This window comes from Populus euphratica, unplaced genomic scaffold (genome assembly GCF_000495115.2).
Source record: "Populus euphratica unplaced genomic scaffold, PopEup_1.0 scaffold105.1, whole genome shotgun sequence".
NCBI classification, from domain to species: domain Eukaryota; kingdom Viridiplantae; phylum Streptophyta; class Magnoliopsida; order Malpighiales; family Salicaceae; genus Populus; species Populus euphratica.
In genome coordinates, this window is record NW_011499990.1 from 129,439 (window position 1) to 156,552 (window position 27,114).

The 27,114-nt window shown below is 33.1% G+C and overlaps 3 protein-coding genes across 3 annotated transcripts; all 3 read right to left on the reverse strand.

The window, feature by feature from the left end:
* Positions 1-1,524: 1,524 nt before the first annotated feature.
* LOC105140307 (17.3 kDa class I heat shock protein-like) lies at positions 1,525-2,378 on the reverse strand. Its single transcript, XM_011047085.1, has one exon. The coding sequence runs from the start codon at positions 2,220-2,222 to the stop codon at positions 1,746-1,748; it is 477 nt and encodes a 158-aa protein (XP_011045387.1). The 5' UTR covers positions 2,223-2,378; the 3' UTR covers positions 1,525-1,745.
* Positions 2,379-5,666: 3,288 nt separating this feature from the next.
* On the reverse strand, positions 5,667-11,623 carry LOC105140348 (hexokinase-3-like). Its single transcript, XM_011047146.1, has 8 exons — positions 10,486-11,623; positions 8,566-8,716; positions 8,280-8,462; positions 7,799-7,873; positions 6,886-7,041; positions 6,680-6,778; positions 6,472-6,599; positions 5,667-6,327 (listed from the first exon to the last, which is right to left on the reverse strand). The coding sequence occupies exons 1-8, from the start codon at positions 10,755-10,757 to the stop codon at positions 5,925-5,927; spliced, it is 1,467 nt and encodes a 488-aa protein (XP_011045448.1). The 5' UTR covers positions 10,758-11,623; the 3' UTR covers positions 5,667-5,924.
* A 13,305-nt stretch (positions 11,624-24,928) lies between these two features.
* On the reverse strand, positions 24,929-25,939 carry LOC105140350 (uncharacterized). The gene has a single exon (XM_011047147.1). The coding sequence runs from the start codon at positions 25,937-25,939 to the stop codon at positions 24,929-24,931; it is 1,011 nt and encodes a 336-aa protein (XP_011045449.1).
* Between the last annotated feature and the right edge of the window lie 1,175 nt (positions 25,940-27,114).

Sequence of the window (27,114 nt, forward strand, 5' to 3'; positions counted from 1 at the left end):
AATCCCACATATTTCTTTCCTTATATTGGCAACTTGAGATGCTGGAAAATACTTTTCAAGAAAAATCTTCTTCATGGCATTCCAAGTTTCAATAGAACATGAGAGAATAGAGAAAAACAATGTCTTTGCTGCCTTTTTTAAAGAGAAAGGGAAAGCTTTCAACTTAACCTGTTCTTCGTCAACTCCATTCGGTTTCATACTAACACAAACCATATGGAACTCCTTAAGATGAGTATGAAGATCTTCTCCTGCAAAACTATTAAATGTTGGTAGCAAATGTATAAAACCAAATTTGAGCTCAAAGTTTACACTATTATTAATGTTTATGCACAGTAGCTGATTTTCCATGTTAGGAGCAGCAAGCTCCTTAAGTATTTGTTGTTGTGCAATAGCTATGGTGTTGCGGCAAGCTTCCTTTCGTAACCTGCGCAAAGTTTTTTCTATTTTGAGATCTAATTGCACTTAACTTTGATTAGTAGAACGAGTTACTGGCATAAATCATCAAGAAAACTCAAAAGAAACCAATCACATAAAAAATCAAAAACAATTAAAATTATACGAAAATCTTACGGTAGAAAATTAAAACTGCCTAAAAACCCTAGAAAACAGCGGAATTTAACCTCGATAGGATGGGGCTAGTGGTAATCAGTAGTCTTGTTCAGAATATCGTTTCTCTTCAGAAAACAAAAGATCGAAACATAATTCCACAAACAATTCTGTTTTGAACAGTACCGCTGCCACAAGCGAACAGTGCAGCCACAAGCAAAAATTCTATCTTTTTTTCTTCAGAAATATAAATAACAATCACAGCAACTAAAAATAACAATACAAGCACAAGAATGAACTAAAATTACTTCCCCAGCAATGGCACCAAAATTTGTTACGATGCCGCGATAATCAACTAAAATTACTTCCCTAGCAATGGCACCAAAATTTGTTACGATACCGCGATCGCATAAATTAATTACTCTAACTTAAAACATTCGCACAAATTAATTACTCTAGCTTAAAACATGCAAGATAGTATAGATCAAGTAAAGAATCAATCCCATAAAAAAGATTTAATTCAGATTTTTATGTTGTACGTTATACAATTAGAGGGTTTTGATTTATAATGATTTAAACTATAAAAGAAATTAAACTAGTAAACACAATCAATTAAAACCGAATTCTATCAAAAAAAACCCAAATCTTAATCACAATTACTACGAAATGCATATATCATGTAGTAATTGAATAAGCTACATGATGCTTAGAAACTTCAATTGATGCTACAGTCGTAAGATACCGTAATCCACCATAGATGATACAGGAGAGCTTATCATCAAGCCGTTGCTTCTAAAACATTGATTCAAGGAATGGGGCTTTCGCAGTTGAGATTATGAATTGACATAAAGGTTACCAAATGATAAATCAGTCATGCGTAAAAGATTTGTAATCTAACCTACTAATGGCATCCCTCGTCTTCTTTTGTGCCCAGAAAACCATTTAAGAAATTTTAAGGATAAAGGAAAGGAAGCTAGAAATAACAGGCAGGATGGATACAGAAGATAATAACTAGCCAAATTACACACTATTTACCATTAAACACTTATCAAGCATACATCAAATGGACAAACACTTGTAAGCATATAGGATATAAACAAGGACGACACCAGGATTTTCAGCTATCATTAACATGAGAAGACACACAATTCTTGATTGAAAAAGTAGATAGATTCTAACCAAGAAAACAGGCATCACATTCAACCGGCGATTTCAATAGCCTTGACATCATGTTTCTTCACTTCCTCCTTGGGCACAGTGACAGTAAGAAGCCCATTTTCGATAGAAGCCTTGACTTGATCCATCTTGACATTTTCAGGCAGCCTGAACCTTCTCAAGAACTTACCACTACTACGTTCAACACGATGCCAGGTATCATTCTTGTCTTCCATCTCCGTATTCCTCTCTCCACTGATCTGAAGCACCCTGTCGTCTTCGATCTCGACTCTCACTTCCTCCTTCTTTAGGCCCGGAACATCAGCTTTAAAGACATGGGCTTCTGGGGTCTCTTTCCAATCAATGCGAGTGCTAACAAAAGCTGAGTTCTCACGAGGGATGAGGGAAGATGAGGGGAAAGGGAAGTCCTTAAATGGATCCCAAGCCTCGAAAGAAGAGAAGGGGTCGAAGATGCTGCTGCTACCTCGTCGATTGTTGAAGAAGCTTGGAATCATTGCCATGATATATAAGCTCTCCCTTGCTTGGCTTCTCTTTTTTTTTTTAAATCTAAAAAGGGTGTTGATATGATTGGTTAGACGCTGAGAATTGTCGTTGTGAATTGCTGATTTTTCTTGATTGATTGGTGTTCATCAGGGAGGTTAGCAATTTATAGAAAGCAGAAGAGGAATCGCCATGGCTTCTCTTGAGGAACTTTCTGGCTTGCTCTTGAATAATCGAGGCTTTTTCACGGAAGTTTCTGGGCATCGTTGGTTTTCCAAACTCGATTGGGTTTGAGTTTGAAGCAGTGACTTGGGGCCCACAATTATTAGACCCAGGCCTGCCATTGAGATATGTATGAACAAACAGGATTAATTAAAAATTAGATTTCCATCGGATCATTCAGCCTTAATTGGATTAATTTTCATTTAATCTTTTTAAACTCTATTTAGATTAGATCCGAGGTGATCAAATTCCAAATTGACTTATCAATTTAATATTTGGGGTACACGAATAAGGGCCATGAAATCTAGATAGCCTTGGCCTTCAACTCTTTGCAAACCTCTTGCATGAAGTGCTGCGTATGTATACCGATGTGTCCTTTTTCGTTGTGATTTATTTTATCCCTTTTTGAAGGGAAACCTCTTCCTCCATGTACAAGTTAATTAGTAATTCAGTGAACCTTTAACCTAATTCAATTTTATTTCATTTAATCTTTTTAAACTCTATTTAATAAAAAAAAATTAATATTTGAGTTTAATAAAAAAAACTTAAATATAATCTAATTTAATTTTGAAGGATAAAATCATTAAAAAAGATATTAAAAAAACTTGAAAAAGAAAAGGACTAACAAAAAAAATAAAAATAAAATCTAACAGGAAAATATCTAAGGATGATGAAAATTGAAAAAATTAAAAATAATTCTAAAAAGATACAATTAAAAGAATCAGGACGAAACTTGAAAGATTAAAAAATTATAGGGGTGCAATTGAAAATTATTTGTAAGATGATAAATTATTTATAAATTAAAAAATAATAGGGATAAAATAGAAAACAAATATTGAGGTCTAACCGGATATAATGAAACAAAAAAAAAGGTTAAAAAAAAGGATAAAAAATAAGAAAACATCAATTAAGAAAAGAAAAAAATAGGGTAAGTTTGCAATTTATGGAAACCTAAATCTAGGTCCAATCAATAAGTTTATTATGAGCTAATTTTAAAATATCAATTTTAAAAACTTTTCAAAGCAAAAAAATCAACAATCAAATAAGCATGGATTAAATTTGACAACAAAAAAAAACAAAGAATAATGGAATTATAAAACAAAACCAATTTGAAAAATGATCCCAAATAAAAACTTGTCATGGTCAAGAAATTAGAAATCAAGAGAATATAGATTAAATTTGATAGAAAAAAACAAGTTAAAGAGGGTGAAATCGCAAAACAAAATCAATCTAAAAAATAACTCATAATAAAAAAATAACAATCAGAAGGATGAAGACTAAATTTAAAAGATAAGAAATTTAAGAGTGAAATTGAAAAAACACCGATTTTATAGATTATTCAAGATACAAACAAATCAAAAGAAAAAAAAAATAGATCAAATTTGAAAAACTAACAAATTAAAGGGTTCTTCTTGAATTTTGAGAGGCTTGCCTTGAAAATCCAAGCAGGGAGGAAGAGAAGAAAAGGAAAAGAAATGGTAGTACACGTGTAGACTTATCAAGTCGGAGAAAAATTTAAAAAGATTTGTCAGGATTTTTTGAGTTCTTCATGTTATTAAATAATGATTGTCCTTTTATATTATTATATTAATCAAATTTATTAAACTCAATCAACTCAATGACTTGAGTTTTGGATTATTATTATTATTTACTTCTTTAGAAATCTTAGTGTTGCCTTAATTGTTTTCATTTTAAATTTGAAAAGATTTTGTTTCAACCCCAAGACCAACAACTAATATGGATTAACTTAGATCGGTTTTTTTATCTTTTTTTTTTTTTAAAGTTGAGATTTTTTTTTATTTTCAACTTTCAATATTTGGCTATTTCTAATTAAGCTTTTCATTTTGTTTTGTTGTAAATTTTATAGTTTTATCACAATCTTATATTCTATATCGTGAATTTTGTAAGATAAATATAGTTGGCCTGAATCAATCTAGTATGTTGTTATTTTAGTATTTTTAATAAATAAAATATTTCATGCAATGTATCACCATTTAAATATTTTAAAGTATTTCGGCCAATATAAATCAATTATTTAACTTTCTAATATCTTTTTAGATTTTTTTAAATTGAAAAAAATAATTCAGCCCACCTATGAAAAAACTAGCATCATACTATAAGTAGTTAACTTACTCTTTTCACCTTAATAAATATTTTAAGATAAATATAATATAAAATAATATTTTACGTTTTATATTTTATATTTTATATGTTAATATTTGAAATGTTTTCTTGGTTCAGATTTATTAAAGTGGATTGTATGATATATATATATATTGCTATAATAAATATTAATTTATTTGAAAATATTATTCACTGATACACCTAGAAATATACGAATTAACATTAGCTTAAGTTAACTTCTTCAAACTAAAAAAAAAAATGAAGAGGGACATAACACAATCTAACAAAAATGTGTATAATGATTCTGTTCTACACAGAGCTTCATGTAACTCTTTCTTTCTCACACTCACACATCCTCAACTTCTCAAGGTGGGGGGAGGACTCTATCCAGTATCATCCATGAATCCTGAAATTCATATGGTTCAGTGTACAAGCATGCTTCCCTTCACAGCAACTCAAATTAGTTGATCCTCATGGAGATTGAAAATCATTTCTGACCATTCAATGTATTCAAAAGAAATTAAGAAAAAAAAATTATCTTCTTGGATGACATCATGGTTATGAAACCTGTCAACGCTTGCTGACGAGGGGGGAGTGGGATTCTCGAATCTTGGCGCTAAATCTTCCCCCGATGATGCCATTGCCGTGTTACATCATCGTACCATGAAGGAAGTGGCGCTGAGTACACGTGGCCACACTTGCATTTATTTCTTCATAATAAGATATTTTTGCCTCGTGAGTCACCATTATAGAGGTGACAACAAATCTGGTGGATGTGCAAGTGTGTAGGTGCCGTTGGTGTTTGTAGACTTATAGTGGAGGATACCAGGTCAACTGGGAATAACAACTGGACGAACAGGGTTGCCGAAGACTTGGAGAGTTCGTCACTAATCTCAGCAGTTGTGGACTTTGACGTCTATGATTAGGGTTGTCAGATTTGACGGCAATGAAATACTCATGTGTCAACGGTGATGGCGGTGAAGCCTGTAAAAAGTGAGTCATGGAATGTTAACGGCGGAGTTTCCGGTCAACGATATTGGATGGTAAAGCAGCGGGACTTGATGGTCACCAAATCTTAAGAACAACCTCGAGATGTCTGGCCCCGAAATTACTAAGAATTCAACACTGTAAAGACAACTTTCTCATTTCGTGATGAACAAAAAACAATTTTCACAACGCCAACAACAATACAAGTGCGACTTGAGAAGAAAAACGTTAAAAAAATCAAATAACATTGAGGTACGAGGACCGTTAACGATGACTTTTTTTTTCTTTCTCAACAAACCCTTTTATAAATATATATATATAAAGATATTGAAAGAATTCTACATTTACAATGGGGGGGCTATATGCATATATAAATAATATATATATATTTATAGCATGTTTACGCCATCCACGCTGTAGGATGAATATGAGGCAGCAAGCAGAGCTCCGCCAATGCCTGATCCGTCTTCTGTAACCTGGAGACTGACATGTTGGGCCACATCTCCCAATATTTCATTCAGTGCTTCATGCAAGTACTCTCTGAACATTGTATAACTTGTATATAAACCCCCTTCAATCGCCACAACTGTTCTTTTCATTTTAACATCACTTCTATTTCTTCCACCAGTGATGCCTCCACTCCCATCCCGTCCAATCTTCTTCAAGATTCCCACAAGGGGTGTTGCGGGGCGGGCATGCAATCCATCTACCTCCAAAGTTTCTTTCAAGATCTTAGCAACTTCCTTCAGCTCAGGAGAGTGATCCTCATGCATTGCAGCCAATAAAGGTGTTCTGATTAACAAGCAATAGAAGAAAATGAGTGACTTAGAAACTTGAAATGACAATAAGCAAGACAAGGGACAGGCAGTTTATACAACGATTAAATCATTTGTTCAGCTAAAGGAACCCCTAGTCCACACAAGATTTGTAACCTACTGCAAAATAAAGGGGATTGACAATCTGGAGGAAACAGGTCCAAATATATCTGACTCTAACGAGATTCTGAGAATAACTCTTCGAACAATGTCACCGAGATACATTCCTGATATCATTTTCTCAAAACCCTGCAACAAATTGCAACAAAAAAACAGTGAGCAGGTCCTAATAGTTATCAATAACAAAAATCTGAGCAACTGCTGTATACCTGATCATTTGGGTTAGGGCTTTCGGAATCCAAATCAATATCATAAGAAGTTCTTGGCAAATGAGATGACCAGAAATTTCCCCATTCCATGTTAACAACCTAATTAAGCAAAGATAACAGCATAATGCAAGTGAGAAAGGTTAATAACGGATCATTTTTCAAGCTAATAGCAGGAAAATGCTTTGAATGAGACAAAAGAATGGTACCATGTATCCAGAACTTGTAAGCAGACCTTGACACTTTATGATGGCATCTGCCCGTTCTAAATAGCAGGCATTGGTACCTGTTCCAATTATCACAGCAGCAACAGTATCGGCATCATGATAACGTCCGAGTGCTAAGGTTCCCACAGTATCATTTACCTGTTCAAAACAAAATGCGCCTCATTTTTCCTTCATTAATACATTGAACAAAATCAAAGAGAGAACCACACCCGTTCCAAATGAAATACGCCACCCTCTCACAACAAGGGTTAAAGAAATGACAGTTCAAGAAAGACATCCAGATAGACAAAAACTATTAACAAAAGGTAAATTTGAAATCAACAAAGGAATAAGTTCACAAGCTCAAGCATATTGGTATTTGTGCATTTATGCATACAAGACCTGGTAATCTTTAAGTTCTAGATCAATCCAAATTGAAATGTAAGATGAACTTTATTTTGCATACATTACATCATCAACTGTGACCTATCCAAAATCCTGGTATGTGTAAAACCCCACCGGTTACTGTAGCGGATGTTTTTCTTATGATTAAGTACCAAATATATCAATGAAAGAAACTCCATGCAAGTGAGTGGTAGGGAAAATCTTCACAGGCGGTCTGCATGATGATCAAGAACTTCTTTTATTCTGATCATAAATGAAATTACGGTTACCTAAGGAAAAAACTCAACTGACTTGGTATAGTATATATTTTTTACTGCAAAATAGTTCCTGTACCAAAAGGAAAAGGCATACTTTTGACTGATAAAATATAATGCCAATTGAAATATGCCCAAAAAGCATCCAATTTTTTATTTATCCTAGTACCTTCAAATAGCATAACTCCATAATTGAATTTTTATATTAGTTAAAGGAAATTAATTAGCAATGTTGCTTCCGTAGGAGAAGTGCTTACTAGCAATGCAACTCGCATGTCTAAACCACTCCTGACCAATGCTGCTTCTAAAAGTGTGACCACCTCTTTTCCAACCTGCAATCATTTGTGCAATAAATCATTCAATAAAAATAGGAAAACTAAAGAAAACTTACACTTATAATAGTCACTTGATTAAAATGAATAAGAACTTCCAGATTGACTAATAGAAGCATTTCACTTGCATTTAAACATATTTACAATGAGCAATCTCATTATCAGGCCAGTTATGTTTTTATGATTTTTCCTCATCCTAAAGTCACATGCAATGAAAACACACAACCAGGGCACTCCAATGCTTCACTTGCTGCCCCTTAAGAACAGCACAAAACATGTACAGACATATTGAGAAGAGCAAAAAGGAGCAGAAAAACCAAATATTTGCCTCACCAGGAGGACATGCAACTAACAATTATGCAGTCAACATTTACGAAGTTTTCTTGGTAGAGATCATCTAGCTTACCATGTCTTCAATTGCAAATCCTTTTGTCCATTTGATGAGGATCCCTGAACGAAGTGATGACTGTTTCACTGGAAAAGAAAATGTAAACCCAAGCTCCCTTGTTCTAACTGGAGAAGGCTCGGAACCACTTTCTTCTTTTTCAACAAATTGCTTCAAGGTTGAAGCAATAAAATCAAAGAGATCCTGTAGCCAAAAATGCACATTAACTGCCACATCTATCAGCAGATGATCTTTAATCAAGCATGCCCTAAGATAGCAAGAGTATTTGCAGTGCAAACTCAGTCACCTCACTTGTGCTTGTCAGCAAGTGCTGGGGAATGGGTTGTCGCTCCACATCTTGAGACAAGATTGAAGATCTTCTACCTCCTAGCTGAATCCGCAAGACCCTAAAATTAGTACCCCCAAGATCTAGAGCATAATAAGTTCCTATCTCACTCCTGACAACAACATCAAAAATCAATTTACCAAGGCAACCTAAGCAAACAATACAAATATAGACCGCATAATTGAAAGTAGATACAACTCCAATAACTGATCATTAAAAAAAGAGCAATTTAAAAACACAAACAGAAGCACAGTACATTATTGGCCCCCAAGCAAGTTAGTAATTATACATTTACGTTATGAATACCATTCATGCCAATTGTGAAATTAATCGGCTGTCCATATTTGTCTCATTCATCGCTGCAAATGTCATTAATGTACAAGAAAGTGTCTTTTTTCCTTCACTTCAGAAACTTTAGATTGATGTGCATTGCATGCATGGGCAAAACCAACTGTGGCTAAAAAGGGCAAATTTTATGCAGGATAACAGTGGCAATGGTCACATCTGGTGTAACTTGATCCCGAATCTTCTAGCTAATATAAGATTCAAAGACCAGTACCAAAAACAGGCTAAACACAATCAACAACTATAAACATGCCCTCTCCATTCCAAGATCCAATTTCAAACATTGGAAGTTTTCAACAGTCAGCCCTCCTCAAAAAGAAAAGGGGGCTTGCACCGCATGTACAGCCTGCCAGTTTCAGCAATGGATACCATGAACTCCTTGTGAAAACATGAAATATGCAACTACTATGTTTCTAACCAAATCAGCGCTCCACCAGAAAAATTGCAGTGATGTATTTGCCCCAGCGGACTTTTAAAAACTTTGGTAAATCACGTCAGATATGAAAATTCTGTTCATTGAATACAATGCAGATTCTGTCACTGATTCTTTGAGCAACCAATCCCATCCACTTGGGAAAGAAGACTAAATGAAAAACAACAGATTCCAATTGAGGAACCTAAACACGTAGAATTTCTCAAACACTATAAGATTTTAAATCAGAATAGAAGGGAACAGAAGGAGAACATTTAGATTCTATAAACTTAACTGTAAAGTTTTGTTTGAGACAAAAAATATTCCCAAATCAAGTAGTGAAAAAGTCGAATCATTACAAATATGATATGTCAAAACAACAGATACGAGGACATGAATATATAATTCAAAAGCGCAGGCGTTTACAAATAAACCCAATTCCAAAACCACTGTACCAGAATCATCTAACCGAGTGAACCCACCAAACATTTTAAAAACAAACTTATACAACACGAAGGAAAAAACAGCAAATAGACCGAACATCACATCAAAACAAAACAAAAATAAAACTGCAACAACCAAACACTTTTAACAGTGACAAATTTGGCAGAAAGCGTGAAGAAACACAGGAAACAGAAACAACACAAAGAAAGACTGACTGTCCAAGTTGCAAGAAAACAAGGAAAAAATGTTCAAAAACCATTTCAAAACAGCAATGGGAAACAATGGTCCTGACTATATCAAATTTCAATGGAAGATAAAAATAGCTAAGAGTACAAAAAGCGTGAACATCCCAGAAAAAAGATCGCAAAAATCGTCACGAAAAGACCAAAATACCAAACAACCTCGAAAATGAAATTTGCAGAGCCAAACTAGTGAAAAATCAGATAAAAATCAATCACAGCCTATCAAATCCAAGACAACTAGGCAAACAAATATCAGCAAAAGAAACTAAAGTGACAGGTGCCATTCAACCAATCATTCACCTTTTGATTCCTAAACCAACCAGCAATCAACCAGTCAATCAAGTATGAAATAGAATACACGCGCAGGCGCACTTAGTAGCTCTCACAAGTCGAAACCAGTAACAAAAACAACAACGGAGAGATAGATTAGATTATTACCCAGTAGGCAAATGGTCAACAAAAGTAAGTAACATTTTGAGCTTGGAGCCACCTTCAGAAGCCAAACCAGCATGCATCTCCACAGCCATAGCATCCACTACTTGCCTTAACCTCCCAACTGGTGTCTCACATGCTTCTTCTAGCTCTTTCAAGACGCTCACCACTCTCTTCCACTTCCTCCTACTCCCTACCCTCCTCCCCACAACCACTCCTGCCACCGCACACGCCGCCACGGCCACCCCAACCGCCACCCCCACCGCCACCTTCCCCATCACCCACCTTTTTATCTAACTATTCCACCTGCCTCCCTGTTACTATATCCTCACCAATCCAAGAGAGCAGTAAACCGACGCCGTTTCATTGTGAAACATCGAAACTTTCCTGTGTACATGAACTATCTGAATGAAACCCGGGTAGGAAAAGGTTAGGTACTTGATGAGGATTCAGCGGCGGGGGACAATCGCCGGTGAAAGCTCTATGAAGGTGAACTGCTCGAGGAAAGGGCTTAAAAAAGATTTTTTTTTTTTTTTTTTAATTGAATTTTACAGGGAAGCGTTAGGAGGAGTTGTTTTTGAGGGGGTGAGGAGAAAGGGAGAGGGGGATGGGTTTATTTTTTTAACAAAAGAAGCGGTATTTATATATGAACTAAAATGACAGATTTGCCACTGTTAGTGGTATAGAATGACTTCTTTGTGTCGCGTATCTTTTTGGAGATTTTATTACCGTTTACGAGAAGATTTTTGAGGTTAATGTGAATTTTGACTCGTGGGCTTTCCTGCTTTTTGGTGGGGGTGGTGCCTGTAATTGCCGTCGGTGTTGATTGCCTTTGACCCGCTTGATTAAGACCTTTCCAGTGTGGAGATAAGCCACGTAGGGGTGGCTAGGAAACGCCCTTTGCAATCGACGATTGAGTGACGTGTAAACGTGCTTATCACTGTCCGGTGAGAAAAAAATAGCGTCCGAATTCATAGATCATTATTTTTTCTTTTTAATCTCGTGTCATTTGCGAATGGATTTGGCTCTTCCACCGACCTCCTAGCTTTAATGCATGCATGTTTTTCCCATCGAAATTCGTGTTCATGTACGATCGATGCTCGAACAGAAAACAGGGCGTAATGGGAACCAAAACGAAGAAAAATATGAAGAGCAGGGATGCTATTCCTCAAGGAACAGGAAAGGGGGCAACGCAGTTTTAGGAATCCTCTACTAAATATCCAAATGGCAAGTTCCAAGACACCAACCCAGCATCCTCCGTCGCCGTGAATGATGAACGAACCTCCGGGATAAAACAGGAAGGAGAGGGCAGGATGGGCAATAAAGAAATGCTGCAGGTGGGTTCGGGAGACAGGGGGGGGGGCCTTTCGCTTTGGTTTTTTACCCTGTTGTCTGTTTGTATGCATGCATAAAAGGGAGTGGTGCCGGGATTGCCATATTTTCGAGGCAGGATTCTTTAAAAAAGAGATGAAACGGCGACGGTAGCTGCGTCTCTCCCCCTCGTACCTGCCAGCTGTGTCCCGCTAATTCCAGCTGTGCTCGCAGCACAACTAAAAGCCCCCACCCGGATCCGTGAGCGTGCCCCCACCCATTTTATTTCTGTATAATCATTTAATAATTAAGGAAAAAAAAACCATCACTGTACCAGTAGGAGTGTCTGTGACTCTGTGTTGTATATTATTATGAATATTCACGAAAGAGAGTCACGAACTCGCGTTCTTCCAGGCTGCAAGTTGAATGATCGACCTGTCTTGTTTCGCTCAAGATTTAAGCTTTTAATAATAAAAGTAGATTATTTACCTTGACTCTTGACCATGTTGCCTTTTGTTTTTTTCTTTCCAGAACAGCCATGGGTTTGAACAAAACAACATGCTGCGTACTGTGATTTCTTCGACAGAGTTAGTTAAAGATTAAATAGTCAATAATGGCGCTTTCCATGTTTCTCGACTTTTATATTGCTAATGTTCTTGGGAAAAAACACTAATCTGTTTTTTAAAATTCAGTACAGTTGAGAGGTAGATTTGTTTATCATTTCATATTTCTGTACAAATCTGAACCTCTAGAAATGCTCCAACTGTAGATGATTTGTTTAATCCGTGATTTTAAATAGATTTATTCTTGATAAACATGTGGTCTTCAGAAATATCCTTTATCTTTAAGGGTTTTTTTTTAAAATAATTTGTTTTTACAACACTGTGATGTCTGGTAAATGTGTTTGTTTGCTGGGAAAATAAGCACACTCTCTTTTACATGGTTATTTTTTCTTCAAGTTGGAGGCCTGTGTTCCTGATGTGGTGTAAATCGGATGAGAGCATCAAATTTCAAGAACGCAACCACCCTTCTAATCAGCTTGCAAGTAAGCATCCATCTTTTGTTTTTAAGAATTGATTTACCTGTTCTTCTAGAAAAAATGAAGTAGTTCCCGGAAAATATAATTGTTTACACTAAAACCGATGCAACGGGGGGGGGGGGGGGGGGGATGACGACTTTATTTTTTTAAGAAGAAATCCAAAGACAAGAATGGTTGATGTGCACTTTATTCGCAGTTAGAGCAATTGCTTTGGGCACTCCTGTAAGGCTGTATCACGGTGTTGTAAATGTATTCAGGGAAAGCTCGCATGAGATGTTCCATGAAAACTCTAATGGATGTGCTCGGATTGTATGGTGTTGATATACAATATATTTTAATTAAAATAATATTTTTTTCATGATTTTTTTTATTTTTAATATTAGAGCATTGAGACCATTAAAAAACACATGAAAACATCAAGTTGATTTTTTTTATACAAAAAACAAATTAACTTATTCAAAATTAAGTGCAACTTAATTTTAATTGATATAATTGATATAATTTATTTTTATTTTCAACTATATCAAATCAATTTTAATTAATAGTATTTTAAACTAATTTATTATTAATTCAATAAATTCTAAATTCAATCTAAATAGTTATTTCATTTTAATTAAATCAAACATAAATTTATAGCAATGTGGCACATATATTTACCTTTTTTATAGTGCCAGAAAAATAATCGGGTATTTACTTGTAATGGTGACGACAACAACAACAATAAGATTGATTTTTAACTTAAAAACATGCAATGATTATTTAATTTAATAAACCATAAATTTAATTTAAATAATTGTTTCATTTCAACCCAATTAAATGTAAATTTATAACAATATAATATAAATATTTACTTTGTTTATAATACTAGAAAAAGGATCGAATATCTTTCTAGCGGTGGTGATAATGAAAAATTTAAAAGAAAATATCCAAAAATACTTAGAGAACAATATGTGTTTGATTTTTTAATATCTAGAGAAGGGAAAACATGTGTTTGGTGTGGGATATATATGGAGAGATATGAGCCGAGAATGTTAGTTTGCAAAGAGAAAAGGACTTGTTTATGTGCTTTGTGTTCTTCAATCTGAACATGAGTTTGAATTTCATGACATACTTGTTTTTCAAAAGTGGCATTTAATATAAATCATATTTTAAAAGCGTGACAACTTAAAAATATTATATTTTATTAAATTATTTTAAAATTATGTCATGTTATCGAAATCTTTAATTTGCCGCGATAATTTGTTTTAAAAAAAATCTCTTTTTTTTTTCACAGCGCTGCAGTGACCTTTGACCGTACAATGCTAAAGAAAGAGTTGACTTGGAAAATAGCTGGCATTTCCATCTGATTTTGAGCACGTGAGATTTGTTGAACTGTACCACTTATCAAATGTCAGCTCTGCAGTGAACCGGGGCCCACAACAAGCCTGGCGTTAGATTACTACTTACAACTTATAATTAGTGGTAATTGCTTAATTAATTGCCACGGTGTTATCAATATTCATGGCCCTATTATCATTCTATACACTTGTTGTAGTGTATTTCAGTTCAGTTAGAAAACATTATAATAAAATATCCAAAATAGTATTTCACTGTTCATTATATCAGCATATGTTGTTTTGGGAATATGGTTGAAACCGCATGTTTTTTTATCTTGTATATATATTTTTTTATTTTTTAAAATTTATTTTTTATATTAGTAGACAAAATAATACAAAAACACTTAATAATAAGAAGAATAAAAATTTAATTTTTTGGAAAGCATCGCCATGACATTATAATAAACAGGCTCTAAGAGTGTATTTAGAAGTATAAAAAAAAAATTTAAAATATTTTTTATTTTAGAATATATTAAAATATTTTTTTATTTTTTTTAAAGTTTTTAACATCAAAATGATAAAAAAATATTAATTTAAAACCTTTTAAAAAAATATTTAAAATTTTTAAAAAACATGGTTGGATTACAATAACAATTGCAATACCAAATAGTGTTTTTACTATTTATAGTTCTATAGTTTTGATTTAAAAAATCTCAATATCTATCTTCAAAAATTCTAAATCTTTAGATTAAAACTAATAAATTATTAATTTTTAAATTAAAAAGTCTCAATTATTAGTAAATCACTAAAACAGCATATTGCAATTGTTTTATAACATGATTTAAATCATTAGCATCAACTTGCTATGGCTGGTGTACCTGTTATATTACTTAATTCCATGTATTAATTCCAAATGTATTATTTCATAACCATAAGGAAAAAAAAAAACACTATGCTCTAATGCTGACATCAATCATATAATTAAGCATACACTATAAGATATCTCTATGCCACGATTTAACCTCCCCCCTCCCCCCCTCTCTCTATAGCTTTGGACCTATGATATGAACGGTAGTTGTGTTAAATACATGATTTTTAGAACACGCATGTTGTGTTAAAATGGCCTTCTACATAAAGTTCATAATGTTGTAATGAAATCTTAGTTTCATGTTGCATTATATTCTGATTTATAATGCGATAGAATGTTTTGCAAGGATGATAACTGCAAAGTTCATCGCAAAACGATAATGCCCACCGCATCAAGTTCATCAAGAAATTACATTTTAAATTTATAATTTTTATTATCTTTTCTTAATTTAGCTTATATATGCATTCAGTACCATCATTAATTTATATATAGTTTTAGGTATTTGAATTACACACACACATAAACTTTATGCTTGATTGAATAGTTTTAGGTATTTGAATTACACACACTTTATGCTTAATCATTGTATAAAGACAACCGGCGACCGTATCGCAACCAAGATCTAAAACTAGGCCAGGAGACCACGACCTAACAGGAGGCAATGCCATGTATTTTAACATCTGGGATCATTCACCTTTCTTGATCATAAGTTCGACCAATGAGAACTTGGCAATGTTGCTGCAGGAAACAAAACCTGAATCTGCACGAAAACACAGCATCCCACCATTCAAATTTGAGTGTGTTCATGGCATGTCCATTCCTTGTCATCGCTTTTATAGCGTGCTCACGGGCCGGGTATCTTTTAGGATGACATGCTTTTTGAATACCTTTGCCATTTCTTTATCATGCGGATCGAGGGGGGGTGCCCTAGCAGGCAGGAAGATGGTATATTTTTATTTGTTAATTTCTATAGTGTTATGGGGTTGCAGCTAGCGTTGCTCTCCTCCACAATTAATCCACATGTTTGTGTTCTTGTCAATGAGTGCGTATTTTTTGTTACGAATAATGGAGAAAGAGGGAAAGAAGCATTGTATATATCAAGAAAAAAGAAAGCACCTTTATGTGTCAGGTGGGCTTATTATAGAATCATGGCATGTCTTCATTGTATATTTATTTATTTATTTGTAACATGAGTACTCATGATTTGGTTTTTTTTTTTGTCTGATTTTTCTACATTTCTTTTCTTTTATAAATTTAGTTAATGACAATTTTATTTTTTAAGTTAAATTAATTAAATTAAAATTTAGTTAATGAAATAAAATGATTTTGTCTAAAAAATATATCCATTACATGTTAAATCCGCATCTGTTTTACTGTAATAAAATATGCCTTCTATTTTCTTGTAATCTATTCTAATTTACTACATCTTAGAGTTTGTTTGGTAATGTAATTATAGTTATTTTTTAAATAATTTTTTTATTTTTAAAAAAATATTTTTAATATTATCATATTAAAATAATTTAAAAATTAAATTTTTTTTTTGAAAAAGACCCATAGTGTGTTTAACTTTAAAGAACATGTTATAACTAGGAGCTTGCTACTGGATGTTCTGAAACAGTATTTAAATACTCTCACGTAACATTAATCATTTGGTTAAATTTTCTACATCTAATTTAATGTTTATAGGATGAGATATTGCATATTATTTAGCCCAATTTATTAAATAAAAATGATCTTGCTTATGGTTACTGTTGTTCTTGATCATGCTGCAAAAACATTTCCCCCCAGTATTCTAATCATGCGATCGCAGTCGACCGGATGTCTTGAACTCAACTGAATGTTTGACGATTCAACCGGACGTTTTGGGCTGCCGAAGTGTAAAGAATGCGTTTTTTATTTTCTATCTTCCCTCTGTCATCATTCGCTGGAACAAAAAGAAATTCAAGTCTCCACGTTTGTGTATATCTGGACAACTATGGCATCGAAGAAAACTCCCGCCCCCTAAAACCTAAGGAGATTAAAATACTAATACAATAAAAAACCTGCCTCAGGATTCATCATTTCATTAACAGGTCGATTTGACCATGACTGTGACAAACACTGCAAAATCAATGATCATAATCGAGCCAAGTCATGATCATGACTAGCAGCAGAGAGCGAAAGTGAAAGTTTGGTGATTTTGGAACACACTGGGGGCAATATGGAGAGGGAAAGCCATCCACAATCTTGCTCGTACATGAGATTTTTTATTTTTTTAAATTATAATTTACAATTTATTTATATATATTTAAAAAATTATTTTAATCTACTAATTTAAATTATCACATAAAATTTTAAAATATAATTTATATTATTTTTTAATATATTTCTTTAAATTAAAACTTTTTAAACTTGAAACTTAATTGGTATAAATCCATACTATTTTGTACTTAATTTTTATTATATAAATAAAAATAATAAAATTTAAATTTATAATTATTTAATTATTAAGATTTTAATATTATATTAAAAAATCATTTTAATTTAATAATTTAAATTATTATATAAATTTTTAAAATATAATTTATATTATTTTCTTTCTTCACGTATCTAAACAGTTGAGTTAAATATTAAGAATTAAGATTTGAGTTTACTTGTCATTGCTCGTGTTTCCAATGACTCGTCCAATAACCAATGAGCATGCCGTATTTTTTCTCCCCATTGGACGGACGCGGGGGGGGTTCGGAGCGGTGCTTTTGCCGTAAAATAATGAGTTCGTGACAACTGCGATGTTGAAAATAATTTACAGCAGGCTAATCCATGAACAGCAAGAAACCTTTCCTTATTATACTATTTGTGTACGAGTGAGCATCCGCGCGTACATTCATCTTTAGCGTGTTAGGACAAACATCTAATGTACAAAATCCGAATTCGTGGAGAATCAAGTCCCATAACCAGATCCAATCACTGATCTGAACTTGCAAGTGTCCACGCATCATCAAAGCAGGATCTTCGTGTCGTTTTTATCTTTTTGTAATGAATTGAAACCTACGACTGCAACTTGAACAGATGATCAATCAATCTCCCAGTTGCTGTGGTGTTTTCTTGACAAGATCTATGATCTCCCCATTCTTCCCAGGTGTAACCCCATTACAAAGCTCTTTGATCCGTCTTGTCTTGTGTTCCGAATACCAAATTAACCGGTCTAATCATTATTTTTCATTATATTATTTTAAAGAGTTATTTTCATAAAAGTTAAATTGGATTCGATTACATCGTGACCATGTCACATATTATTTTGTTAGGCTAATTAAATCGAACAACTCAATTTAAAATTATATATATTTTTTATTTTATCATGGTTTAATAAATGCGCCCAACTATACTACCTGCTCTATGCAATAAAAAAAAAAAGAAAGAAGAAAGAAGGAGAAGTCATTTTCACCGTACATGATTAAACTACTTGGATACCAAACAAACCATGAAATAAAATAAGAAAGACAGTTCTAGATTCTTGATATCGCAGGACACCCTTTCCTGAAGGAAAGAATATGCGCACTTAACATGCTCATTTGAATCCATTTTCTCGTGATATAATTAACTAGCTTATTCCGTACGATTAATCACAGCGAGAGATGAGGGGTTGGATAACGTAGCATAATGTGGCTATGATGAAAAGCAAGAGGGCATACTTATTTTCTTCAAGAAAACAATTTCTTTAACAATAAAAATAATGCACAAGTATACTTAACATTAACATTAACGTGTATATTATGATACTAAAAATTAACTAATAAATTAAAGGATATAAAAATTTATTATTCATTTATATCTAATATAGATATGTGAATTCCAATAGCAATTCATAGTACATTTCTTTTTTATCATGTTTTTTTCTTTTGTTTTTGTTTTTTTGTCACTTCTTCATTTTTTGTAGTTTATTCTTTTTTTTTATTTTTTCCTTTTATTTTCCTTATTTTTTTGTTTCTTTTCTCAAAATTATCTTTGTTAATTTTATCTTTTTAATATTAAATTAGTTAAAAATTTCACTTTATAATTTTTTTAAAATATTGTGGATTGCTATGATATTTTCTCTCATGGTTTTTCTATTTTATTTTTTATTTTTTAATAATTATATTTGTATATTTTATTTTTTTAATATTACGATGATTATGAATTTAATTTATAATTTTTTTCTTTAAAATATAATTGATTGCTATAGTGTTTCTACACATGGTTTTTTTTTAATGATTTTCTCCAAAATTATTTTTTTTTAATTTTATTTTTTAATATTGAGCTGATTAATAATTATATTTAAAATAGTATTGATTGCTGTGGTATTTTTTAAATATTGAGTTGATTAAAAAATATAATTACAATAAAACTAAATTATATAAAAAAACGTTATTGTTTTTTTCACAAAACACTATAGATAGCTATGATATTTCTCTAAATGATTTTTTTATGATTTTTTTTAAAATTATTTTTGTCGATTGTATTGAAACAAATACTGTAGTTTTCCTTACAAAATATTATTAATTGCTACAATGTTTTTTCTCATGAGTTTTTTTCCTCCTAAAATTATATTTGTTGATTTTTTTTAATATTAAGTTGATAGAAAATCTAATTTTGTAATTGTTTTTTACTTTTTATTAACATAAAAGTTAAATCATGTTGTGAAAACATTGTATCTCTCCTCACAAAATACTGTGAATTACTACAAATGATTTTGCTCAGTTTTTAAGTTGTTGATCACTAACATAAATTTTTTTATTATAAAATATTAACTCTATTATACTTTTAGTTTTTATTATTTATCCAACACTAATTTATAATCATAATATTATAAAATATATTTATTTTATAAATTCAGAATAGCATGCACACGTGCCTTTTAGTTTAAATTGATTTTTCATCTCCCATCTTCTTTTACCTTGAGAATCAAAAGTCTAATGAACATTAAAATGTTCCCTGTGATGGTTAAATTTAAAAACAATTTTAATATATATTTTTTTGAAAAAAAATCACAAAATTAACTAAGAAACCACGCCGAGTGGTTGACGATCAAGCAGCAGGTTATCATGTAGGTGTCAACAACTCGGATGATTCACGGACACAAATAGGAAAAGCCCTGACCCCGCCCCCCTCTGTTTCTAGAATGAACGAGAGGAAGATTTCAGCAATCTGCCGACCAAAAAGTGGACATTATTCAATAGCCTGGTTTATATCTCTGGAGATATCAATGTCCGAGGGGTTTCCTTTCCGGTCGTTGGCTTCCCACAGTGAAGTGATCTCCCTCCCTTGAACCTCAGATAATGGGAGGAGGGTGGCAGTCACTGTCAGCCCTTCTGTACTGTTATGTTCTTACCAAAAACAAGTCCAGAATGAAAGAGAACCCCCCAACTTGAGGTTGATTCTATTCCACTCGTGACTTTGATTTGATTGTGACCACTTCTACATCATTTTTTTGGATTTTCCACTCACACAGTACTCGCTTCTCTACCTTTAATTTTGCTCCTTTCCTTTCTTCTCTCAGGTACAAATCATTTACGACGCTTTACACACTTCCACCATACAAGGCTTGCATTTTCTTGGTGAACAAAAAGAAGTCCATATCCTGCCAAAGTTCCATGATGAGCACTTAAATTCCCTATGCTTAAAGATTAGATAATTTACTGATATTTTAATTTAAACAATTTTATTTATTTTTTATAATTAAGTTATTTGATGATTATTGAGCCTGGGACGCATGCCCGACTAATTCTTGTGCCTGTTTGGGTTTTTTTTTAGTTCCATTTTGTTTATATCCATTTGATTGTGACCTCTTCTTCATCAATATTTCGGATTTTGCACTCACTCAGTAACATAGCTTCTCTACCTTTAATTTCACTCCCTTTCCTTTCTTCTTCAAGTACAAATCATTTATGAGACTTTACACACTTTCACCATCAAAGGCTTGCATATTTTGGGTGAGCAAAAAGAAGTTCAAATCCAGCCAAAGTTTTCACGTATGTTATATATTAACACAGCTAAGTTTTTATTTTTTTTAATTCATTCCAATTGTTCAAACCAACTTGTGACTAATCTCTATAAAATTTAAAGTTAACAATCAAATAAATTTTTAATAGTTATTAATAATAGCAATTATAGAATCCAAACCTAAAATTATAGAAAAACAAAACCTTTAATCCTAAACTATTAACATATCCAAGTTTTTTTTCTCGATGAACATGCATGATATCTATTTGATGCACGCCCTTGTTTTTTTCTTGTCAAAACTAATGGTATGGCTCTGTGCACAGATATTTCAACTTTCAAGTGATCAAAGCAATTGGTTAGAGCAACTTTCACGTCTAGGAAATTGATGAAAGGTACTAGGACGTAAGAACAGTTCCAAGGCGCTTACAGGGCATCTATAATAAAGCTAACGCGAATATCTCTCAGTTTCCACTATGCTGATTAACCTCAGACGTTAGCATGAAACGTCATTGCATCCATCAGCTTCTGCGTCATTCATTAAATTATCCAAGCAAGAAAACAAACTGAAATATCTAACTTTACAAGTTTTAAATAATTATTTACCAACTATATTGATTAGATTTTAAATTTATATTCTTGAAATAATCTGAGATGCATAAAATTTAAAACTATTAAAAATTTATATATTTATTAATTTTAAAATTTATAAAATTAGTTAAAATACAAATAATCTAACCTGAATGCTCAAACTCTTTTTAAAAAATTATTATTATTATTTACCAGCAAAAGATTGGTTGCCAGCACCTAGAATCACTTGCCTTGCCCTTCAGATAATCTCCACAGACCGAACGCTTTTTGCCTGGTCAAAGCCCGATACAATAATCAAAGACCGACGGGCCTTTTAACGTTTTAATAAGGCGCTCCACTAACTACCTTAACTGGATGTCGAGGACTTTAGTCATTTTAAAAGATTCAATATTTAGTGTCTGTTTTGGTACTATAATATTTTTTATTTTAAAATACATATATTATAAATAACATAAAAGTCATTATGATTTTCATATAAAAAAACTATAATAAAATATTTTATCGAACAGTTAGGATGCAATATAATAAAAAGAATTGCAGAAAGAAACTATAAAATGCTTTTAAGTTTATGATTTGATTAAGAAAATAAAAGTTAAATCTGAATTTTTAAAAGTTTTATTTATTTTTTTGTAATTCCTTGATTATCAAATAGAAAAAATTGGGATTATAAAATATATTTAAATTTTAAAAGGAAGAATTATATTACTGTGAAAGTGAATAAGAGAGATGGAAGAGGAACAAGATGTATGTTTGGTGCTGTTGATAAATCGTTATTTTATTATATTTTAAATTTTTTATTTAAAATAATTTTTATGATATTTTTAAATTGTTTTAATATGTTTATGTCAAAAATAAATTTTTAAAAATAAAAAATAAATTATTTTAATATATTTTAAAGTGAAAATCACTTTAAAATATAGTATTTATTAGCATGCACTAACAGAAAAGGTGGTGATTTTGAATGTGAACGCGAGAGAGAAAAAAATTAAGAGAGAAGGAGAAATATTATTTATAACGATGACTTGGGTTACTTACATTGAATTACAAAATTGCTTTTTAACTTTTTACCCCTACTCGAAGGATAATTTTCAATATACCCACCTAGCTATCAGGAGACAACTTGCACGCGTGGACCATTTTTAGAGAATTAATTATTTTTTTATCCTCAGTAGATTTGTAGAGAGTAGTATTTATTATAAAATTTACTCTCTCTTTATTTTTTTATTTTTTATTTTTAATATCTAATTTGGCGTGAAATTGAGAAAATCTCTTCCCAGCTAGCAGACGAGAAGAAGCCAAGTCACTGTTGTTTCCGAAGCACCTTAACATAAGCAGCTGTGCGTCCAATCCTAGTCCCAGCTAAGACGTCGCTGTCCACGACTCTACGCACGTTGCTAAAATAAAAGTCCTTGTCGGTGTAAGCTGTCCAGCTAGAAGGGACCACCCAGAGATGTGACACAACATGTGTCATCATCCCCATTTAGACAGCTCATCATGTATGGTTGAGGGACCACCTCCTAATCCTGGATTCCCATTATGCCCTCCCCGCACCCCGTGCACTTTCAATCGTATTGCCGCGTGCCATGTCGGTTTGGAAATCAAATGGTCACGTGACAGGCCCCCTCCCCCAAACATGACTTGGCTAACCCTCAATAGATTTTTAGATGGGTGTCCATTGCGGAGAAAGATTTAACACGTGAATCGTAGAAAATATTAAGTTTTATTCATATTCATTTCTTCAATTTACTACACATTTAACACGTACATCCAAGACTCAATTGTTTTATTATATGTCTTATTTTTATATTTTAATTTTTTTAAAAAATTAATAACCATAGAGTATGTTTTTTTGTTGTAAAAGGTTTTTTTATAAAATTTTTAAATTTTTTTACTTTAAATTATTTTTTATATGTTTTTAAGTTGTTTTCACCTGTGCTAATACAAAAATAAAAAATATTTTATTATAAATCTAAATAAAAAATATTTTAAAAAACAACTAATACTATAATACTAAAAACTACCCTAGTTTATCATAGTTGGAGTATTTTTTAATTAAATTAAAGGACACGATTGCTTGAGTAATAAAAACCGAGCTGAACTCATCCAAGTTAATTGAGCTGAACATGTGTTCGGACAGACGAGAAATCGAAGCTTCCAACATGCTGCTCGTGCGTTTCCATGTTTTAGAAGCACCTTTCCTTTCCCAACACAACATGCTTTGACCAGGTGAATCAAGCAGTAGCAAGCTCGAAGATTTGTTCTCTTGAAATTAAAAAAAAAAAAACAGTCTAGAAACCAGGTTCGAAGCTTTCTAATCCAGAGGACTTGTCCTTGGATTGCTACTAGGCAAAAGAATTGCCACGACAAAATTAATGCATGCGACCGCTCAATATGTATGCTTGGCCTTAAGAAGCAATAATCAGTGATATAGCTTGCATTAATCATCAAAAGTCTATTAAATATTGGATTTTTTTTTTTTATTTTTGCTTAGATAAGATTATCTTGTGATGTTTAGATGTGATATAGAAAAAATAATTTATTGTTGCCTTCTAGGCTTGCAAGCTAATTTATTTATTTATTTGTCTTGAATTGTTGGTGATGGTTAGAAATAAATTTTATTTATTTATTAGGCTTAAAATAATTGGCCTAATGATGCTCAAGACCTTAAAATGAGTTGGATTTGTTTACTAGGCTACTAAGAATCAACACAATGATGCCTTGGGATTCAAAAGTTGAGCTTGTTTAATGGGCCATAGAAAGCCCAATATATCATGACAAAGACCCATAGGTTTTGCATATTTATTGGATCGGATTAACGAAAATTTTGTCATATCCGGCCCGGCCCAGACCGTGTACAGCCTTAGTGTTAAAAAGTCAAGTTTGGCTTGAACTTTTCAGAAATTGTAAAGGGAAGGGTGGTTTTCCTGCTTATCATGTTAAGAAAATGTAAGGAGCGAATAGGATAATACTGGGAATGAAGAGGGCACTCTGCTACTCTCCATTCTTTTTAATGATCAAACCGTATTATTTTCTGTTAAGTAGAGACATTCCTGTTCATCCTTACCCCTGCAAGTTCTGAAATCTAGCTTTCCTGTGAGAAATTGCTTAACCATTACCGAAGTGGTAGCTAGCAACTCAGGAAACATCTAAAATTATTTCTGTAGAAAATTAAGAGGGATATTAAAGCATTGGCAGAAGTATTCAAACAAGACTAGACATTTTTTGGTTGCATCAAGCAAGAAGAGGTTAAGGATTCGAACGAATGGATCGATTCCCCAATAGACATGTCATTACCAGGGGTGTGTTATGGAATCGGGTGTGCGAATACATGAACCGTTAACTAGCCGTATATATCTAACACAGGCCTGTCTATATCACAGATCTTGTTCCTTGATTATGCTTCCTCATCCGCTGATGCCTTGCGTTTTCTTCTAAGAGGCGGAGTTGCTCTCGATCTTCTTTCCTGCCAAGCCTTTCACTTCTTTTCTCTTCCTTCGTTATGTCTCCAAAGCTTGCCTCTATTTTTGTATCTCTATCGTCACGACCGGTAAACCTTTTGGTGCTGAACATTTCTCTGATTATGAGAAGAGCCTTTTCACCTTCACAATCATCCTTTTCATGATCTGAAAGCCTTCTTTTCTTGGGACGATGATCTTGCATATTAGAGACAGCCGGAGATGGAATATCGTCGGGTACTAGCTTCTTTGTCATCTCATGTGGCTTCACTGGCTGTTTGGGATTCAATGTTGCATCGTTGGGTCTTTGTGGTCCCTTTCTATCGTTGCTACCCGCGAACTGCTTTGTTGGATGAACTGCTTTGACGATAGGCTTTCTTTTATGGGTACAGTGATATTGCAAGGACATACGTGATGGGATTTTCTCCATTACCCGCTTGTTTGTGAGAGGCTTCAATATTGAACATGCCAGAGCTGGCTGTTTCGGCTTCAATTTAGGGTCATTGCATTTTCTTAATCCCTTCACATCTGCGTAGTGCTTTGTTGAAGGCACTGATGCTTGTGCAGGAGTGGCACCAGAAACTGGTGGCGTCAGATTATTGTCGTCAGAGAACAGGAAAGAGTAGTCTCTTGTCTGTCGAAGCCTTTGGACTTTGGTCTGATTATCCATTGCAGAAAGAAGGATATCGGCACTTACTGCTCTATGTTGTGGAATCTGGGTTTGTAGCTTGCTTTTGCTTTCTTGAATAACTCTCGGAGCGATACTCGGTTGAGAAGAGCCAAAGAATGTCCCGTAAGTTTTAGTTTTATGATGATCAGAATTAGAAAGCTCCGAGAGATGATGAGAACAGTTTCGTTTTCGGATTTGTTCTTTAAGCGGCTTTCTTGTTTCAAGAAACTCCAGCTCCTCCTTGGTGACGGCCATTATTGAATCTTGCAATATATATTCTCAAAGGAAGGAGGAGATCATAGACGACAAGAACAAAGAAAACTACAAGAGTGCTGATGGGGAAGGAGTTTTGTGTTTCCTGATACCATATGAACTTTAGGGCAAAATATATGAACTCATAATTTATACTTGGTTTGTGTGTGTGTGTGTGTGTGTGTGTGTGTGTGTATAGATGACTTGTAGGATTTTTGTGTTTTCCTGATACCATCCGGATTACCACCATGGTTCAATCAACTCCTTGCTGGGAGCGGATTCAATTCAATTCAATTTTCAAAAAGAAAAAAAAGAGAAAACCGCTTCACATTATAGTACTATTTTTCTATTCTCGAAACCGACTTTGTTTTGGGCCTTTTGGCATGGCTACCAAATAAAATAAAATATAATAAAATAAAATTAGCAAATATCAAGTTTCCCACTTCAGTTGTCTTGTCTAAGCAGACGACGACCGCTAAGCTTTAAGCCCTGGTTTGTCTGAGCCGAGTTTAATGTTCAAGCTAGCCCAAATTTTCTATTGTTAGCAAAGATATTTGCATTTAGAACTTTGAATTAGAACATTATTTATTGAATCTAAAAAACATTTCAAATGCCTCCACAAATTCAGAGTTCAATTTATAATTAAAATTTGAAGGCAATTCGGCAAACACAATAAATCCCAAAAGACATAGTAGGGAATAATTCCTACTGGAAGAATTAACGAGGAAAATATACTACGTGATGACTCTATTAAGGAGAATAAAATCCCGATAATTTAATCGTCAAGAATATATTGATTTGTTGAAAATTGTGGAGAAAATCCTACACTTCAATATACAATGTACCGATTGTGCTTGTATAAACCCAGCTTACAATCATGCTTTATACAACAAAAGGATAAGTGATGTTCATGAGTGATGTTATCTATGGTTCAGCATGTTTACTTTACAGATGTAAAGTAAACAAGATTGTTGTTCACGGCATTTCATACAAAGAATATCCTTTCCCTCATCACACTCTCCTGGTAAGAATTCAAAGCATGCGTGCTACACTTTCGCAGATTGATCTTTCTCTGTTGTTCTTCATCTTTTGATATTATAATGCTTTAGACAAGGAGGCTTGAGCTTCCCCCGAAACCCCCTTTTTTTAATTTTTTTCTTCACTTATTAGGTGTCAAT

What these genes read in the sequence shown, in the direction of transcription:
- LOC105140350 (XM_011047147.1), bottom strand. Translation starts at nt 25,939, where the DNA reads ATGGCCGTCACCAAGGAGGAGCTGGAGTTTCTTGAAACAAGAAAGCCG.
- LOC105140348 (XM_011047146.1), bottom strand. Translation starts at nt 10,757, where the DNA reads ATGGGGAAGGTGGCGGTGGGGGTGGCGGTTGGGGTGGCCGTGGCGGCG. An exon ending in TTACAAGTTCTGGATACATG is followed by an intron (nt 6,779 to 6,885) that starts GTACCATTCTTT and finishes TTGCTTAATTAG; the next exon opens with GTTGTTAACATGGAATGGGG. An exon ending in TCAATCCCCTTTATTTTGCA is followed by an intron (nt 6,328 to 6,471) that starts GTAGGTTACAAA and finishes CTTGTTAATCAG; the next exon opens with AACACCTTTATTGGCTGCAA.
- LOC105140307 (XM_011047085.1), bottom strand. Translation starts at nt 2,222, where the DNA reads ATGGCAATGATTCCAAGCTTCTTCAACAATCGACGAGGTAGCAGCAGC.